The sequence below is a fragment of the Episyrphus balteatus genome, chromosome 3 (assembly GCF_945859705.1).
Source record: "Episyrphus balteatus chromosome 3, idEpiBalt1.1, whole genome shotgun sequence".
Taxonomy (NCBI): Eukaryota; Metazoa; Arthropoda; class Insecta; order Diptera; family Syrphidae; genus Episyrphus; species Episyrphus balteatus.
Window position 1 is genome coordinate 92,878,386 of NC_079136.1, and position 20,413 is coordinate 92,898,798.

Here is a 20,413-nt window from a genome sequence, read left to right on the forward strand (position 1 = left end):
TTTTATAACTGGTCCCGGTTTGTCTCGAAAGGTGGGGACAAATTGACATTTTTACTTGCGATATTGGTACTACATATAGGGCAAGTTAAAAATTCGAAAAAATAATCGGACTTGAGATAACAATCAGACATGACATTAAGATGATAGAGTATGCTAAAAAAGTGGGTCCCGCTATTCTGGTCTGTCTGTCCGTCTGTAAGTACCGCGAGTTATAGCCTAAACTAATACAGCGATTTTTTTCAAACTTGGTAGTTAATAATTTTGGGTGATTCCCTGGAGGACAAATTGAAATTTTTTTAGGGCCAAAATTAACGGTACCTACCTGTCTTTTGAAAAATCGATTTTTTGAAAACGGGTTGAAAAATTTTATGGAAATTTCGTTTTTTTATTTCTAATAAATGGTATACCAACTATATTTTTTGAAAAATGTTAAAAAAATTTTATATATGTATAAAAAATTATTTTTTTATAAAACGGCTTTAACGATTTTCAAAATTTTTTTCTGAAAGTTCCTTTTCATGGAAGATATCAAATAGCATATGTACTTAGTTTTGTGTAAACGATCATTTAAAACGGTGTTTAATTAATTACAAAATTAAAATTACGTCATTCCGTCCGTCGTCGGTCTGTCCTACGAGCTAGGGCGTAAACGGATAGATGGTAGATGGATTTCCTTGAAACTTGGTACAGATGATTTTTACCTAGTTCCAAAGACCCGTTTTTTTTTTTTCAATATACCGTTTTGGAGGTATTGCAATTTTTTCGAAAACGGCTCTCGAAATTTTGTGTACGTAATAGCATTTTTAGTTTTTCTCAAAAAATTCGGAAAACGGAAATATGGCGTTGTCGTTTTTGCAAAAATTGTCATATTTTTTAGGTTTCTATATTTCAAAATCTACATACAGGTATTTCTTATCATTTTAAAGTGTAAAATGCAAAACAAAATTTAAAAAAAGTTTATATTTTAAATCTAATTTTTTAATTTTTTTCTCGGAACATAACAAAATCTTAAATATCCAATAGATATTAAAGATAAAGATACTTTTAACTACAAGAGCAAGTAAGTGCGACCCAGTCGTGCATTTTATTTTCTTACGTGCTTTGACCTAAGGGTCTCGGAAATTACTTTACAAAAAATTACGATGGATACGTTTTCGAGACATAATTTCTCAGTTTTTTGTCGTTGTTTTTTTCCCAGCATAGTTAGTACCCATTCGGGCAATATCTTTAGTAATAAACGACCAATCTGAACCGAAAAACCGGCCCTGATAGCTGAATAAATAAGCAACAAACACTAAAATATTTTTTTGGGTCACTCCAGATGTTTAAGAGCAATGTATAAAAAGATTTTTAAAGTAAATTTTTGACAAAAAATTTCTTACTGAAAGAAAAAATCAAAATCTTTCGAATCCTCATCGTTTTAAATTTTGCATGTGTAGTACGTTTTTTGGAAAAGATAACAAAATACTTTTCTTCAAAATCTATGGATTTTGTAACTATCAATATTTTCGACCCTTTTTGTTACTTTTTGGGTTTTTGTCTATAACTTGAAAACCAAGCTGAATTTGAAAATTTTTATTAAGTAATATTTTGAAGATAAATAAATTTTCTATCGATATGAATCCTTTAAATTTTTTTTTCAAATTAAAAAATTGTAAAAAACTTAAGAAAAAACTATTCAAAAAAGGAATAAAACGACATTTTTGATGTTTTTACTAATAGTTTTTTTGTATCCTTTGAGTATTTTTAGATATAAAGGAGAAAAGAGAATACTACTTTATCTTTCAACATAATGGTCACAAAAATTAAATACGGCTAAAATTGGATAAAATATGGACTTTGAAAACCTACTGTTTTTGATCTTTTTAAGTCATTTTTCTTTAACAAATACAAGTAGCATATTTTTATCAATTATTTTATAAAAAAAAACGATCTCATATGATATTGTTTATCCTAAATCCCGAAACTATTTTTTAAAGATAAAACCGCGGAGTGCTATTAAATGAGAGGGTGAAAATTGAAGATAGGGGTGCAAACGCCCCCTTTTTGAAGTTCTCAATATATCTCGCAAACAAAGCAAAATTTTTATGTATCGCATTTAAAACTTTTTTGTAGAGAATTAAATTTCCTATAAGAATAATGTTTTTTTTCCTATAAGAATAATATTTTTTTTTAAATTCAGATAAAAAAATTGCGTATCTAAACAGTCGAAAAAAACACTAAAGAAAATCAAAAATTTCATTTTTTTTTAGTTTTTTTTTTTGTAACTTTGGTCGTATCTCTTTTTTGGGCTGAGTAAGAAATAAATATTGCTCTAAAAAATGAGATTAAATTTCCTCCAAAAGTGTCTTGTCTGTGGGCCACTTAATACAGTGAATGTTTATTATGGAAAGGGGGGAGGGTCTATCTGCCCCCTTTTAGGCGGGAACGGCAATTTTTCAAAAAAAAAATACTTTAAATAAAAAAAAATTATTAAAAAACAACGGCAGCACTTACAGTTATGAACGATACTATACGTTTTTTACAATATTTTAATTTAAAAAATTTCAAAAGGATGCATATCGATAGGAACTTTAAAGTCGAGTAACTAAGGCAAATTATTATTGTAAAAGATCCATAGGAGGCCTACATTGACTAAAGGGCCACAAACATAATTCTGTGGACCTCGAAAGATAAATAGGAGGCCTCCTTCATTGACTAAAGGGCCACAAACAAAATTCAGTGGGCCTTCAAAGATCTATAGGGGGCCTACAATTAATGAAAGGCCAACAAACAAAATTCGGTGGGCCTTCAAAGATCTATGGGGGACTTACATTTACTAAAAGGGCCACAAGCATAATTCTGTGAACATTGAAAGATCGAAAGAGGGCCTACATTGACTAAAGGGCAACAAACAAAATTCGGTGGGCCTTCAAAGATCTATAGGGGGCCTACATTTAATGAAAGGGCTACAAACAAAATTCGGTGGGCCTTCAAAGATCTATAGGGGGCCTACATTTAATGAAAGGGCTACAAACAAAATTCGGTGGGCCTTCAAAGATCTATAGGGGGCCTAAATTTAATGAAAGGGCAACAAACAAAATTCGGTGGGCCTTCAAAGATCTATAGAGGGCCTACATTTACTAAAAGGGCCACAAGCATAATTCTGTGAACCTTGAAAGATCGAAAGGAGGCCTACATTGACTAAAGGGCCACAAACAAAATTCAGTGGGCCTTCAAAGATCTAGAGGGGGCTTACATTTACTAAAAGGGCCACAAGTATAATTCTGTGAACCTTGAAAGATCGAAAGAGGGCCTACATTGACTAAAGGGCCACAAACAAAATTCGGTGGGCCTTCAAAGATCTATAGGGGGCCTACATTTAATAAAAGGGCCACAAAAATAATTCTGTGGACCTCGAAAGATTTATAGGAGGCCACAATATGTTTATATTGACTAGCAACCGAGCATTTTATGAGAAAGTTTTCTATTACAAAATAGAATTTCAAGTGCTTTTAAACATTTTCTTCTTGCCCGAGGGCCTACCGGGAAAATTCCCGGTTGCCCGGTGGGCCAGTCCGCCCCTGTACAAAAAGTACTGAAATGTAAAAGTGTACCAAGTTCTAAAGCTTGGCTTTAAATTTGTAAGAATAAAATGTTGATTGTTTGCTTGGCAATTTTTCAAATAGCTTTAAAAATCGATAATTTAAAGAAAAATTGTCAAGAGAACAATCAACATTTTAACTATACAAATTTAAAGCCAAGCTTAAGAACTTGGTACACTTTTACATTTCAGTACTTTTTGTACCAGCATAACTTCAACATAGGAGAACTTGGCTCTTTTTTAACAGTAATGTTTTTGTTGTGATAATATTCTCATCATTTCAGAACCACAGAAAATGCAGTGGAATTTCCAAAAAAAAAAGAAAAGAAACAAAATAGGAAAAAATTAAAATATATAAAATAATATGTAGAAAATACAAAACAGAAAAAATCAAAAGAAAATAAAAAAAATTAAATAAAATTCAATAAATTCTTTTTTTTATGCATAAATTCAACATTTTCTACAACACCTTCAACAACTTCTATAAGGCCTTATTATAACATCCTACGCAAGTAATCCGGTTTGTGCATTAGATAAACCCTCTGCAGGAAGACCACCGTAAGGCCATTTTAAGCTGTTTGTCACAAGCTATTACCTTGTGGATTACCTGTGAAGGAAAGTCCTATGCAATTTCGGTAAAATGCACCAAAATGATTTGCATAAGACCTGTCCTTCTTGTTATGAAAGCCAAAAAATAGCTTGCATTGACCCTTATGAAAGCTAAATTGTTACTTGGGGTGTGCCAAACGTGTCTCGAATGTGTCCCAAATGTGTCCCGAATGTGTCCCGAACGTGTCCCGAATTTGTCCAGAATGTATCCCGAACGTGTCCCGAATGTGTTCCGAATGTGCCCCGAAAGTGGATGCATTTCGTACTCGTTTCGGACGCGTTTTGGACGTGTTTTGGGTGCGTTTTAGACGCGTTTTGGATGTGTTTTGGATGCGTTTTGGACGCGTTTCGGACGCGTTTTGGAACGCGGTTTAGTAGTAGTAGTGGACGAATTAATATTTTAAATCGATTTACGGAGCGTCAAAATATATTTATAAATTTTTCACAAGTAGTTTTGTTTTTAAAAAAAATTATAAAAAAAAAAAAAAAATTGGTGCTCGGTAAGTCAATATTCTTCGAATAAAATACAAATCTAGAGCAAGTTCGTGCGATCCATTCGTGCATTTTTCTATTCTAATTTTAGCAAACTAGATAATAATAACGTAGAATTAAATAATAAATAAAAAAAAAAAAATAATATTATTATTAATAAAACAATTATTAAATCAAAACAAATGAAGTGAAATAATTTAAATCTCATAATAGTGAAATGGCAACCCTATTACCCAAAATGTTCGTTACTATAAAGATAAAGGATAAAAAGGATGTTTTCTGAATGAACATTTGTAAAAGAAATATTCAGTTGGATGCTGAGCTCTGCTCTGTGAGGAAGGGCGCGAGAACAACTCTAAATGTTCATTGCTTCGTCGAACATTTTTAGGCCAAGTCAAGTGTTCCGTAGAGAGATTGTCTTCGTTATTCTTGTCTCGGTCGGCAGCAGCCAAGCCGAATTGTGTGAATATTAAATTGCCGGTCTTTTACTCTCCCAATTTGTAGCTACAGTGTGTATTTAAGTGGTACTGTTAAGAATTTAACATTTTGTTTTCAATATCCTTAAGGACTTCCATCCTGATGGTTGGCTTCTACACATGTTATAAATCGAGCTGTTAATTCATTCGGTAGCTTTTGTAAGGCTCAAACGTAACATCCCGGATTTTATTGCCTATGGTGTTGTTGTTGAATAAATAAACAAATAAAGAAAATACGACATTTCGCGTATGTTTAAACGCATCAAGTTAAGCAGCTCATTCTGCACTTCAGGATAATGAGTCTGGCCCGAGGATGTGATTAGGTCATCAGACAAGCTAACGCTTTTTATTCAGAATGGTGTACAGGAGGAGTATTTGGACGGGCGTTAGTATTCTATTCATTGTGCTTGTTGTTTCTGCCCTGACGTTCTACTTAAGTTTGGGTAAGTTAAGTTGCACAAGGATGTGTTGCCCTGCAGTGCATCCAAGGAGTACATAATTTGCATTCAAAAATTCCTTCGCTTTGAGAATAAATGAAGATGATGTTTATTTATGTACATACTCGTGTAGCTGTATTTTTTTTTTTTCTAAACAACGTTTAGTGGATGCTAATGATGAGAAAGTGAAAGTGGTTGTGTCTTCTGTACATAAAATAGGGATTACTCCCAGTTGAGTGCAATTTGTCAGGACATAAAGTTTTACACTTCAATGTCATCAGTGAGTAATTGAAAAGTGATGTTTAATTTAACTTGTGCAACGAAATAAGGAGGCCAAGTGAGTTTTGAGAATATTAATTTAAAAGTTCACATCAGGGTAAAGTACTTTCAAAATTGGGGAATAAAGCTAAATAGTTGTAGAGTGTAGGAGGTATAGAACAAAATTAATGCCCTCTGTGACATTTAAAGGATTTACGTATATACGCCTTCATTAATTTATAAAAAAAATATATTTGATTAATGATTTGAGGGAGTTGTTTTGGAATTTTGTTTGTGTTTGGCATTTTAAAATTAAGAGTATTAATAGTCTCAATTTATTGATATCTATTCGAAAACAATTCAAATTCGATTTTTAAATATAAAATGGTAAGATGAATGCCCACTAAAGAGGAAGAAGAATGATTTTTGCCGGGAAAAGGATTTTAATTGTTTTTTTTGTTCTGCACCAACTGTAGATAAATTGCTCGACAACCGATAAAGAGAATCCATTTCGTTAAACGCGTGCAACAATTTTGATAAATTTATTGGGTTTGTATTCAAATTGCTGAAGGTAATTTGTACCTACGTCCTTATTAATATAATAATTCATATTCCAAAAAAATCGTATAGTAAAATACCAACTCACATGCATTTGAAATTAAAAAAAAAAATTGTTGCAAATAAAAAACATTTGCATTAAAGAAAAAAAAAATTTATTGTAACTGGAAAAAATTTGGATTAAAAAAAAATATTTTTATTGTAACTGAAAAGTATTTGCTTTAAAAAAATTAGCCTTATTGCGATTTGCAACTATCAATCGATAGTTGATAAAAATAAATTTCGATATTTTTTTACTTTAATTAAGAAAAGTTTTGAAAGCAGAGAATGGTCCTAACCAGGGGCGGATCCAGGATTTTTTTCTGGGGGGGGGCACAAGGGACGGATTGGCAAAAAAAAACAGTAACAGTTAGAAATAAAGTGAAGTACCATACGACTGACTAACAAGCAGAAAAATTTCACGACCCACAGTGGTCTAAAACCTGGCCAAAAATATTTAGGCACATTTCCCACACCAAATAGGTACCAAATGACCAAAAAGTTATTCGGAAGGAAAAATTTTCATTTTCTTGTTACAGTAAAAGCCACTTAAGTGCTAACCCTCTTACTCCTGGATTAGCCGGAAGAAAAAAAATATAAAAAATCAGAAAATGCACGTACAATTCTGTGCTATATTAAAGTTAGAAATCTGTTCTTTATTTAATTTTTTGACTTAAGTTGTTTCACCAAATAGTTTTTGAGAAATTAAGTTTTAAAGATGAAATTTTGAAAAAAAAATAATGTTTACGTTTTTTAATTGATTTTGTATAAAATTTTGCAATATTATGGACATAATTATACCATTAGTTAATGACCTAGTAGTTTATAGTCAAAAACTAAAGACTTCATTCTAATAAATATTAAAGTTCCTAAGAATAACAAAAAAAAACTGAATCATACTTTTTTGCCGGGAAGCCCAGTTTTGTTTTTTTTTTTATTTGCATTAACCTTTTGTAACCCAAGGTCGTAAATTTAAAAATTAATAAGTCAATCGATTGGCCTTTATCTTTAATAAAACATGTATTTTTTAAAAATTCAATAAAGTCATTATTTACTTATGTAGTTATTTCGATATTTTGGGAGTAAAAAAAAGTTTAAATAATTTATTTTTATATAAAAATGCAAAAATTCAAGCAAAAAACTATCTAATATTTATTTTTTAGGCACTTTCCTAAAATCCAAATATTAAACCCCGTGGGGTTTACTAACAAAAACTATTTTTTTTCTGAATTTCGTATTTTTCACACAAATTTGCTTATTTTCAAAAAAAGCCCAACTTTCAACATTAACTGTCAATTAAAAACTATGGGTGCTATTTATTAGAAATTTGAAGTACTATTTCGATAAAGCAATACTTATGTCGTTTTCGATTGGCCGTCCGGAAGCGTCCGGAAGCATTCAGAAGCCTTCTGAAAGCGTTTTATTCACAAAAACATGACAGCTTAAACGCTTCTCAGAAGTAAAATTCTCTTCTTGATTTCAAATCAGAATCGACTCAAAATTACTTATACATAGAAAATAAATGTCAAACAAAATTTTTTCGTACAAAATTAATTTTTTTTATTTGATTATTCACTAACACCGATACAAACTTTCAGAATTGAGTGGAAACGATTCAAACTGTTTTATTGGATTTCAGAATGAGTGAATCCTTGAGTGAAACCAATCGAAAACGACATTAAAGATTATAATATTAGAAGCTTCAAATGAAAAAAAAAAAAAATAGTTTGTAGAGCTTTTATGCAATCTTTTTCGGTTTGTTACAGAAAAGTCACATGGGGCTACAAGGGGTTAAATTGTTTTATACCTCAAGAATATTGTGTTCAAATTGTAGGTCTCTTGGAGCCAAATTGACCAAGTTATGAGTATTTTAATACTTCCCTTAGGAACGTTTTAGTCTTTTAGTCCAGAGTTCAAAACTTTAAATCGTTATCCCCACAACTAATGTTTTCAACTCCGGTGCTCCTCATAACTTCAAAACTACTGCACCGATTCTTTTGAAATTTGGAACACTATTTTTTTTACATATTTTTAGAGGTATCCCTGGAGAAATTTTCTCAATAAAATAATATTTATAAAAATCTATAAGTAAGGGTCGCTTTTGAGGAGTTTTTTTTCAAGGGGTCTTTATTTTCGGGGTGCAAACTTGGGCAAACTTCTGAAATGCAAGTTTGTTCTACATATCCAGCAGTTCTATAATATATAGTTTATGCAATTTTGTGACGTGTTCCGCTATTTTAAAAACACTAATGTTAAAAAAAAAGCAACGAAAAAAGTGCAAATTTTTTAGCCCCTCTGTATGAAAAAATAGAGTTGCATATACAATTATTTTTTTTATATCATTCAATGTCATTCGATGTCCATATCAAAATTTTTCACCAAAATCACTTTGAAAATTCACTTTTTTTTAAATCGAAAACAAAATTCGTGTGTACCCAACAAATAGCCGTTTATTTATTTGTGAGGTGGAGCTTTTCATGGGAAAGGGATGCAACAATCAACAAAATTCGCATTTTCAGCCAGAAATAGACAAGAGTTTCACTCAAGTTCTTTCTGTTATTATTCATATATTTTTAAAACTCTTATAGTTTGATTTCCTTTAAGTATGAACTTTAAGTTCTGGGGGGGGCACGTGCCCCCGTGCCGTTATTAAATGATATCTAATTACAAAATTCCATTAAAAAGTTGACCAGTTTTCCTATTAATTAGTTTTAAAAATCCCAAATTTTGGTATTTATCAACTATCGATTGATAGTTGTAAATCACAATAAGGCTGAATATTTAGGTTTAGCAAGTACGAAAAAAAATTTTAATGCAAAATAATTTTGTTATTTTGCCACAAGAACCAAGATATACTTTTCTAAAGGTTTTTGATGAACTCGAATCTGAAGTTAGAAAAATTTGATTGGCCTATCCGTTTTTGAGATATTACCGTTATAAAATGCTAAAAAAAAACCTTAATTTGTCTGTTTTCGAACTTCTGTTTTTAGGTGGGGTATTTCATTATAAACAAATTTGTACCAATGATTATAAGAACTGATATTTTTCTTTAAAAAACTGTTTAAATTTTCCCGATATCTCTTTTATTGCTCGAGATATATTAAGTTTCAGTTAGTAAGCCAAAGAGAAACTAAATTTAATCTAAAGTTTAAGTCCCTGGTCATAAAATTTTTGCCACAAGAATCAAAATATACTTTTCTAGAGGTGTTTGGGTCGATTAACACGAATCCGCAATCAGAAAAAATTATTAGCTTCCGTTCTTGAAATATAACCGTTATAACCTTTTTTTTTTGCATTTTATAACGGTAATATTTCAAGAACGGAGGACAATAGAATTCTTCTGATTGCGGATTCAAGTTCAGCAACCCAAAAACCTCTAGAAAAGTATATTTTGGTTCTTGTGGCAAAAAAAGTTTAATTTGGTTGGCCAGTGCTGTTTCTAAATCAAAGGCCGGTACTTAAATTTTTAATATCTCGGGCAGTAAAAGAGATATCGGAAAGATTTAAACATTTTTGGAAGAATAAAACCAATTCTTATAGACACCTTTATAAATTTTGTCATAATGAATTACCCCACATAAAAACATAAGCTCGAAAACAGCCCAAATAAATAAATTATTTCGTACAAATTTATATAAAACATGGAAAATGGATAGCAGAAAATTGATAGGTACATTCTATCTATTAAGTTCTAAATGAAATTGGCGATACAAAAAAACAAAAATTTTAAATAATCCAAGTTGTTTGGCATGAGCAAATTATACTTCACTTTCAATTCACAATTTAACAATTTAACAATAAACTGAAATTGTTTAATTTTATAATTTGAAACAAAAAAATAACGAAATGTTGTACGTACATAAGTACTACACTCTCTGAATAAATGGAAACATTTATTGTCGCTTATGTACTGGATTTAAGCTTAACATAGAAAAGAAAGTGGCTAACAAGCAACTTAAGATATCTCGGACAGTAGAAAAAATGTCGGAAGAATTAATTAGATTTCACGGTAATATTTGTGCCTATGATTATGAAAGTGGACTAAGTCACTTTTTGCATTGTTTGAAGAAAAACTTACATAATAATTTTCTTATAACGATTTAATTATATTTCTCTTATGAAATCACTAGAGGAGCAATAAAGAAGTTTATTTGCTGCAATTTCGCTTTCAAATAAACTTTACCCCTTAAATAATAATTATTTTTAGGCTAGATTTGATGCCATTTTTAGGAGTGACTTAGTCCACTTTCATAATTAAGGGCACATTTCAAAAACGGTTTTTAAAAGAGCATTTTAAGGTGTTAACATGATGCTTAAGAAAATGGTCAAAGAGGCAAAAACTCGTTTTTTGAAAAATCCCTTATCAAACGGCCAAAATGGCCAAAAAATTTCCTTTATAAAAACTTCATCGACAGTTTCTTTAACGATACAAAATTGGTAGAGATTTTCAGAAAGGTAATCAAATCACTAAAATACACAAACAAACTATTTAGTGTTTCACATATTAGACTAGTATTTGTTTATAATATACTTTTGATTATCTGAAAAAAACATTTCGGGGGGGGGTGGGGGTGGGGGGGGGGGTTAAACCCCATAACCCCCCCCCCCCCTAAATACAGCTATGCTTCGCAGCTTGGAACAGCAAAAGGTTTATTTTCTTGAATACTGACAGCACCCACACGTTTGATGTAATTTGCTTTATTTTATTTTGTTAGGACTCAAAAATAAATTTCTTATTTCTGGGCTTGAGTTTTCGAAAATTACTTTTTATTTGGGTTCTGTAGATAAGCAAGAACACCAGAGAACTCGGCTCGCTGCCGCAAGCTCAAGCTATTAATTAAAGCTGTCTTCAATTTGTTATTGTTGAAGTTTTTGACTCTAGAAGAAATTTAAGAACACCACTAGCCAGCTGTACACAAGTTCGAATCTGAACGGCAAAGAGATTCAACTATTAATTTTTTTGGAGCCAGTACTTCAATAGTCTCATTTATTAAATCAAAATCTGTTTCTTCAAACCTTATAGGGTAATTCAGATCGATAAGCAATTTTTGAAGGCTATTCCTCCTTGTTTTGCAATAAAGTAATAAGGAAAGTAATTTCCCATGTTCCTTTTCTACATATTTTTGCAGAATTGTGTCATTTTTTGTATGCGAATATTTAGCCACCAATCCCGAAAATCCCGGGATTGGAGAGCTATAATCCCGGGATTTTCGGGATCAAAAAATGGGTCGGGATCCCGGGATCCCGAATCCCGGGATTGCAATCTCTAATTACGACGGAATGACACCCCAGAGCAACATCTCTTACTCCCAGAATAAATATAACATTGAACCAAAATGGCTGCCGTGTGGTTCACCCAAAGTTGGAACCAGACCTCCAAGAATCTTTTAGTTTTCAGTAGAAAATGTTTGAAAATTAATTTTATTTCTGGCAAGGATACCCCTTGAATTTTTCTTAAAAAAAATGGATTTTTTTTTGCCTAAATGCGTAGGCCTATTCACTGTGAACTCATACATATGTATCTGTAAACCAAAACTCGAGACTTTGGTCAGCAGCTGAATGTAAGAAAAAAAAACTGTTTGGATGCAAATTTCCCAGGAACCATACCTCCAAGAAACTTTTGGTTTTTAATTATGAATAGAGCTTAAAAAGACCTTTTATTTAATGTCTCACTTGATGAAGAGAACAAAATTATTTGTCCCCTGGCCCCGGCAGCTCAAAGTACACCTCTGAGCAGAATAGAATGTAATTAATCATTCAAATTCATGAATTGTTTTTATTTGGTCAGTTTAGCTATCCAATCTTTGAAAATGTGACCAATTTCCTTAAATTGTGTTAGGAAAAGATATTGAAGCACGTTCTTTGCTATTATCCTTGAGGTGTTATTTGTTTTCTTTCATCGTTCTGAAGTGAATGGTTAAACTGCAGAAAAAAATCATTTAACGCAATAATGATTTCTTAGTGCTTGCTGAGAGCGTTTATTTTTTCATTTTTTAATATTTCGTATAGTACGGCAAACTCGATTAGACACACTCAAAACAAAATACAAATTGATTCCATGAAACCCGCTGGGTTGAAGAAACTTTGAGGCCTTGGTTCAACCTGTATCTGCAAAAAGTAAAATCTTTTAAGGAATGCAAATCTTATTTATTATAGAATTCAAGTTCATCAATACTAAAAAATAAATGCATCTAACCGAATGAACCGCAGGTTAAACTTTCCTAGTTAAAAAAGAATATTCATTTCAATTGTTGACCTTGATTCTTTGAGACGTATTTTATGTGCGACAGTATAGTGAAGAGGCGCGAATCCGTCAAACAGTAAAATAAAAATCAAAAAGTTAAGGACAATGGATTAAGGATATAATAATATCTTTAATAAATTATAATTAGTTAATGAAGACGGCGGCAGCCGCGCCGAGCAGCATAACATCTATTGTTTTGTGTATTTCGCTAAGTTGCAGAATCCTGCTGATAAATAAAAATCCTATAAAATTTGTATTTGTAGTACGACGTGTTGACTGTTTATGGTTTTACTTTTTCATATTTCATTTTTTGTTGTTTTTTATTATGATTATGTTAATAAAACATGAGATGATGAATGACAATCAGTGTTTTTTTTTTAGATTTATGGTTTTCCTCAAAATAGAATGAAAGAAAACTTGTTGGAATGAAATATTGGAAATAGTTAAGGATGATCTAATGTGATGCAGAAATTATTTTGTGATGATGTATTATTTTGACTGAAGTAGTTTATTTAAAGGGAATACGTAATATGATTGTTGGTAAAATTTCAAGAACTAATAAATCATTTCAAATACATATCGTAGGTCTGAAATTAAATTATATAACTTGCCAATTGAATGGCGAAGGCTTAAAATAAAATTTTAGCAAAAATTCAACGAATCCATTATTCCTTACTAAGATACGGGTTTTTACTTTAGTAACGAGTGATGAATAATAATAATTAAAATATGTCACGACGAGTACCTATTTATCGGTACTCGTTCAACACCATACAAAATAAAATGCTCGACTGGGTAGCACGTACTTGCTCTTATAGTTCAAAGTACATATATGTATATTAGCTTACCCTTGGAAATTCATCGATTAGGTTATTTATAAAAAAAAAAATAAAAAAAAAAAAAAAAATATCGAACAAAAATATTTATTTTTATTTGTTCAATTTTTGTTTTGTTTTTAATTTTAATACACAAAATCATTTAGAACAGTGTTTTCCAAACTTTTTGAGTTCGCGATACCCTTGAGAGGAAAAATATTTTGGCGATCCCCCACACTATAATGTATCAGTATTTTTAAATAGCTGTATACAGTGTATACTATACACTGTACCCGTTCAAAACTCCGGATTTTTCCCGTGTTGCATATTTTATTTTCTAAAGCTTTTCTGCTTACACTAATGGTCAATGTGTGTGCCACATGTTTTTAGAAAGGCAAACTGTTTTGCTTTTTTTTAGCGATGTTGCCAAAGCTTTGACTGCTTTCTTCATCGACAAGTTCTTAAATCGAAGGTACTGTCTGCAGGATTAAATGATGTGCCTAAAGATGTGATCAGAGATGTTAAAAAGAAGGCAAGGCCTTGCAAAGTCGACCGTTTAGGATTGTATGCGATGACATTGGTTCACTCTACAATAATCTTTTTTAGCACACAGTTGACTGTGAGAGGAAAATGTATTGATACACGTTTTGGAATTACGAGCTGAATTATTGGTGACTTTGTTTCCAACATTCAAAAACTGATTTTTTTGACCACTTAAATAAGAGTCTCCAGGAAGAGAGGATAACATTATAACTGCAAAAGACAAATTCAGAGGATACCTCAGAAAACTTCGGTTATGGTCCGTGGTCTCTACAAGCATACAAATTTGTTTGTTTTTCCTGCGTTCAAAAGATTCTTAAAGAAAACTCATCGGAAGAATCAATAATTTGTTGCTACCATATTCTTCTCATAGTATAGTGTTTATTAAATTTGGAGATGAAACTATTGAGTTACACAGAGAAAAATAGACCACATAAAATAGAACAAAAACAATAAGATTTCTCTATGGTTTTCATCCAAGAAGGAAACCTTATTAAAACAATCGGGTTTTCCATATTGTTTTAAAATCTGCAAAAAAAATAAAAAAAACGATGACCAGGCTGGGAATCGAACTGGAGACTTCAAATCATTAGTCGCCCACCTTACCACCTGAACCAACCTGCCATGAAAATATTGATCGCAATTTTTGTTCTAGTGCTTAGTTGCAAAAAAAATCAACTTTTCAGTCAAATTTTAATAAGATTTTCTCTATAAAAATAATAAGAAATCTCCTTAAAAAAACCTTATTAATCGTTGATTTTAATAAGATTTCCTTATGAAATGTATGGACGGTAAAACAATGTGGCAATCTGTTAGTTTTTAGCGGGTCATATTTTTCTCTGTGTACTTTCAAGAAATGGACTCTGAAAGTGAAAATGGAACTAAGATGGAATTCAAATCCTTTTTTGAATAATTCGGTTGAACTTGCTAATCTACCGTCTGTAAAACTGAAAGAAAACCTTATAGATTTAGCTGCAGGTGGCATGTTAAGAATGGATAGTTGATAGTATTCTGAGCTGCCCTTATCCATTTCATTACTGTGTGGGTTCAAATTCTCTTCAATGTTGGACATCAAAACTATGAAGAGAAACGAACTAAACTTGGAAAACCATTTAATCGTTAAAGTATCAAAGATCAATCCAAAATTTCAATTTTTTATTAAAAAACATACAAACACATTTGTTGCACTGAGAAATTTTGTTTGCCTTTTATTTTTATTTAGCATAATTTATTATTTTATTTCAATATTTGACTTGCGGCCGTGACTCCCTTAGGAACTCATATCACGACCCACCAGGGGGTTGCGACCCGCACACTTTGAAAAACAATGATTTAGAATGATAAGAAATAACTATCTGTAAAGTTTAAATAAAATCCAACTAGCCTTCATTGAAATAGCTGTAAGTAACCAAAATGCCCGTTTTCGCAAAAAGTGGCAACGCCATATCCACTATCCAATTTTTTGATAAAAACTAATGCCCAATTTCAAAAATATTAAAAAATAAAATGCACGACTCTGGTCGCACGTACTTGCTCTTATGATAAAAGTAACTCTAATGTCGATTGTCATTAACTTACTTGCATAAAAAGGAATTTTTAGAAAAAAATTTCGAAAATCACTAGAGCCGTTTAAAAAAAAAAAACTTTTTTTTTAAATTTCCTTACATTTTTCAAAAAAAAAGTTGGTACCTAGGTATGGCATTTTTAAAAAAATATTATTCGACACATAAAAACGAAATTCTGATAAAATTCATCCACTTGTTTTCAAAAAATAGATTTTTTCAAACAAAAATTTGAAATATTTTTTAAAAATCCAACAATGTGTTTTTTGAAAAATTTTTAAAATTTCAAGTCATTTCTTAGCTATAAAAACAGACTGACAACGAGCACTAGTTTTTTTTTAAGAAACTAACTTTTTACATACAAAAATAGATCGATGCTAAATTTAAAACTCGTTTCCTGAAAAAACAGTTTTTTTTTTTAATTATGACAGTGTTTGCGTAGTCTAAAAAATAATGTAAAGTCAGGTAATTGGTTTCGTGTCAAAAAAATTTCGAAGTTTTACTCAAAACAGATTATGGAGAAGTTAAAAAAAAGTGGGTTTCGTAATGACACCCGTGTCGGTTTGTGCATCATACAAAATGTTTAAGTTATTGCAATTTTCAGTTCTAAAGATTCGATTAAACTTTCTGTACATAATGATCTAAGCTATTCTCATCAAACTGCTCTTTTAATTTCTCAAAAAATTCTGATAGGTATTGTAAATATGGCGTTGACATTTTTTGCGAAAACTGCCATTTTGGTTTTTTACGCATATCTTGTTGAAGAATGGATTGATTCAAAGATATTTCTTATCATGTTTATGTTTATTCGAATTTTCAAAAAAAAAAGAAAAAACAAAAAAAAAATGGGGAAAAATATTAAATAAATTGCACGACTGGGGTCGCACGTACTTGCTCTTATGCTTAAAGTAACTATAATGTTAAAGCTATTCATTCAAGAAATTTGAAATTTGATATTTTGAAGAAATTCCATAAGTAGTATAAAAAAATTAAATCTGTTTTTATAATTAATTAAACTCCGTTTTAAATTATCTTAAAAAAAATAAAAAATATGCCATTTTATTTCTTGTATAAAAAGGTATTTTTAGAAAAAAATTTTCGAAAATTGTAGGAGCCGTTTTTTAAAAAAATAATTTTTTATATATAAAAATTTTTTAACATTTTTCAAAAAAAAAGTTGGTATGCCATTTTGAAGAAATAATTAATTTACACATAAAAACTAAATTAATTTTTCAAAAAAAAATTTTGAAATATTTAAAAAAAAACCAAAAATGCATTTTTTGAAAATTTTCTAAAATTTTAATATTATCTTTACTTACACACTTTTGTATAAAAATTTTCATTTAAATCGGGTTAATGTTGTACGAGATATTCAGAAACGAAAAAAACCGTTCTATGACAGGTACCGTTAATAACGGTACAAAAAATATTTTTTTTATTTAAAAAGTTGGTTATTATGTGTAGGGCAATCTCAGTTTCTGAAAAGTAATCCACCTTATTCATGTTGATCTGACACGAGAATCTTTAATCAATCTTAAGATCAATGTATCTTATAAATAAGTTATTTTAAGTCTATTGCAAATAGCAAATTCAATAAACCAAAATTGAATTGAATTGAATTGAATCTTTAATGTTGTTTTTCAATTTTTTAAATTTGCACCCAACCTGCTTTAACCTGAAAAATTAAGACATGAGATTATTTTAGATTTTTGAGGTAAGTTAAAAAATATCCAAACAAAGATTAAAACAAAAAAGTATTCAATTAGCACTTATTCGGACGAAGATGCCTTTTAGTGTATGTCACAAAATGTTCCCCTTTCTCAAAAAATACCATTATTTCATAGATTATGGTCTTTTCATAGCATTGTTTTGATTTTTAAGGACAATGGATATTAAAACCTTCATGCAAAATTATTATTATTTTGTCAACTGGAGTTTAAATCTAAGTTAGTTTGTGCTGATAGCACAGAAAATAGCATTTCTCTACCTTGCATACAAGAAACATTAAATTGATGCAATATTTCATTATAATCATCAACTTTTCAGAATATTTCTACCTTACAATATATAAATCACCACATCTAATATAAGATTTCAGGATTTGTTGCTCTGATTTTCCTCCTTATCTATAATTCTAGGTATTTTCTCTTCAGTTCTCTTCTGTAGTCATAAATTTGAAAATGTAGAAATTTGTCTATCAAATGTGACACCTTCGAACCATTATAGAGTCCATTTTTTTCTAATAAATACTTTATAGCTTATTTATGACTTGCCTGATTAGCACTCCCAACCGACACATGTGTATGACCCTTAAATAGAAAAACAAAAAACAAAAAAAAAAAAAAAAAAAACATCAATAAAAACATCAATAAAAACATCAATTGTCCCTCATTTCGTATCCTTTTTGTGTATTTTTTTTTATTTACAACAAGTCCTCATTGCTTAATCAATATGATTAAAGTTCAATTTTTGTCTTTCTTTTTCTGTTACATTTTTTGATTCCCCCAATGGCTCCGTGCGGGACAATAGGACCATGTCCCCGAGGAACATTTGCTTGTGACAATGGAGCACTATGCTTGACACAACGTAAGATATGCGATGAACGTCCGGATTGCAAGGATAAAAGCGATGAACACCCCGTTGAATGCGGAATGTTGTATGGCAGCATGGAGTTAATATCGAATATAGTGATAAAAGCCCATTCAAGTAGTAATGCTACAGCTACTTCCACCAAAGATTGTGGTATATAATAGAATTTGGCATTAGAAAATGATAATGTTATTTTATTTGTTGTTTGTTTTTTTTTTGCATCGTATTTTCAGAAGTTCAAACATATCCCAAACAGTGCTTGTGCAAAAATGCAAAAATACACTGTGGCCGCCATTCAATGGTTACTGAAATTCCAAAGTTAAGCAAAGAAGTGAGTTTATTTTTGTGTAAGTTTCATGTGAAAATTTGGTTTCTTTTATTTAAATTTTTTTTTATTAACTATGAGAAATTATTAGGTATGTACGGTGTACAATATTTCACCTACTATTAGTTAGCAAACAGAATAACGTTTCCATGGGACCAAGTCAGATAGAATATTTAAATTACAGACATTTTGCTTCAAGTTAAATTTTGTTTTATGCTTAAAAAAAAGTTAAGGTCAATAGAAAAAAACGGAATTATGCTTTTAACGAGATTTGCTGGGTCTTTCCATTGTAACGGGTGTGACACATTTACTTGATTCTTTGTTGAATATTGTTGAAGCTAGGAGGACAAACGATAGAAATTTGAAATTTTGAAAAAATCAATTTTTGGAGATTTTATGGGACTTTGAATTTTTCAGTACAAATTTTGTTTTTTGAATATCTCCTGAACGTAGGGTGGACAAACGACGATTTTTTGTTTGTATACATTTTTGTGGACTTTTTAATTTTCAGTAGAGGTACACTGTGGTGTATGCGTACTTTTTTGGGAGTAAAGAACTCGAGGTGGACAAACGACAGCAGTTTGAATTTTTGATAAAAATTGATTTTTTGGGGATTTTAGGGGATTTTCAATTTTTCAGTGCAAAATTTGTTTTTTAAATTGCTCCTAAACGGGTGGTGGAAAAACGATAATATTTGGTATGTATATAGAAATGCAGTTGGTTTTATACATCTATCTCAAAATTTGAGCGTTTCAGGCGATTTTTCATTTTTCAGACTTCCTATAAAAAAAAAGAATTTGCTCTTAAATTTTTTTGAAGGATGGACAAACAAAAATTTTGGGTGGACAAACATGGACAAACGGTGGACAAACGAATTAGGCAAATTTGGTTCAAAAATTTTGAGGTCGCAGTTCTGGCTTCACGGAGCTTCAACAATTCAACGTCATGAACTCTTAATATAAAATGTAACGGGTGTAACGGTTAGAAAATTGATTCAGTCTGCTTCGGTGACCTAGAGTAGATTTTTTTTAGGTATTTCTAATAATTCAGAAATGAAACGGGTGTGACATATTTTTGTAACAGGTGCCACATTGTATGAAAAAACATATTTTTTTAAATATGAAAACATTAAATAAAAAATCAATTTCTATAAATTTCAAATATTTAAGCCACTATTTATAGAAAAAATAGTTTATTAGGGTCAGAATCTGAGTATATGTACGTACATATACATCAAAATAAATGACTCGAGATTTTAATTTTGTTTAAAAACTAGCTAGTGTCCAGCAATCTAAGGTTTTTTAAATAATGCTTGCTTTGAAAATAAATCTCTCGAGATTTTAATTTTGTTTAAAAACTAGCTAGTGTCCAGCAATCTAAGGTTTTTTAAATAATGCTTGCTTTGAAAACTTTAGAGTGTTTATTTTTCCATCATCATTTTTTGATATTTTTAGATTAATGTATATACAAAAAATTAAGCTATTATAAATTTACTAGCTGACCCGGCGGACTTTGTTACGCCTCTTCTGAGTATTTACTTCCAATTTTGGAGTGTCTCAATCTTTTCAAAGAAAAAAAAAAAAAAATCGGGTCACAAAACATCAAATATAAATTTAAAAACAAAATTATGAGTGGACCACATTTAGTGGTATTAAAATAGATCTTGGCCGATTTTTAGACTTACCCGATGTAGGTACCTACCCACAAAATTTCATAAAAATCATAACAAAAAAATATAAAAAACAATTTTGGTTTTACCACCCTAACCATTTAGTGATATGAAAATAGATGTTGGCCGATTTTTAGGCTTACCCGATATAACCACAAAATTTCCATAAAAATCGTTCCGAAAATATATAAAAAAAAATCTGGTTGGACCACCTTAA

At 30.6% G+C, this 20,413-nt stretch overlaps 1 protein-coding gene across 2 annotated transcripts in view; it reads left to right on the forward strand.

Annotated features, from left to right (window-relative positions):
- The first annotated feature begins 5,213 nt into the window (after nucleotides 1–5,213).
- The window catches only part of LOC129914419 (relaxin receptor 1), a 61,880-nt gene continuing 46,680 nt past the window's right edge, over nucleotides 5,214–20,413 (forward strand). Inside the window, exons 1-3 of one of the 2 annotated variants that reach the window (XM_055993670.1) lie at nucleotides 5,214–5,603; nucleotides 18,143–18,355; nucleotides 18,436–18,533. In XM_055993670.1, the coding sequence (XP_055849645.1) occupies nucleotides 5,516–5,603; nucleotides 18,143–18,355; nucleotides 18,436–18,533 (399 nt within the window). In that variant the 5' untranslated portion in view covers nucleotides 5,214–5,515. Of the gene's footprint in view, nucleotides 5,604–18,142; nucleotides 18,356–18,435; nucleotides 18,550–20,413 lie in introns of those variants that run through there. The other variant, XM_055993671.1, reaches the window with a different exon arrangement.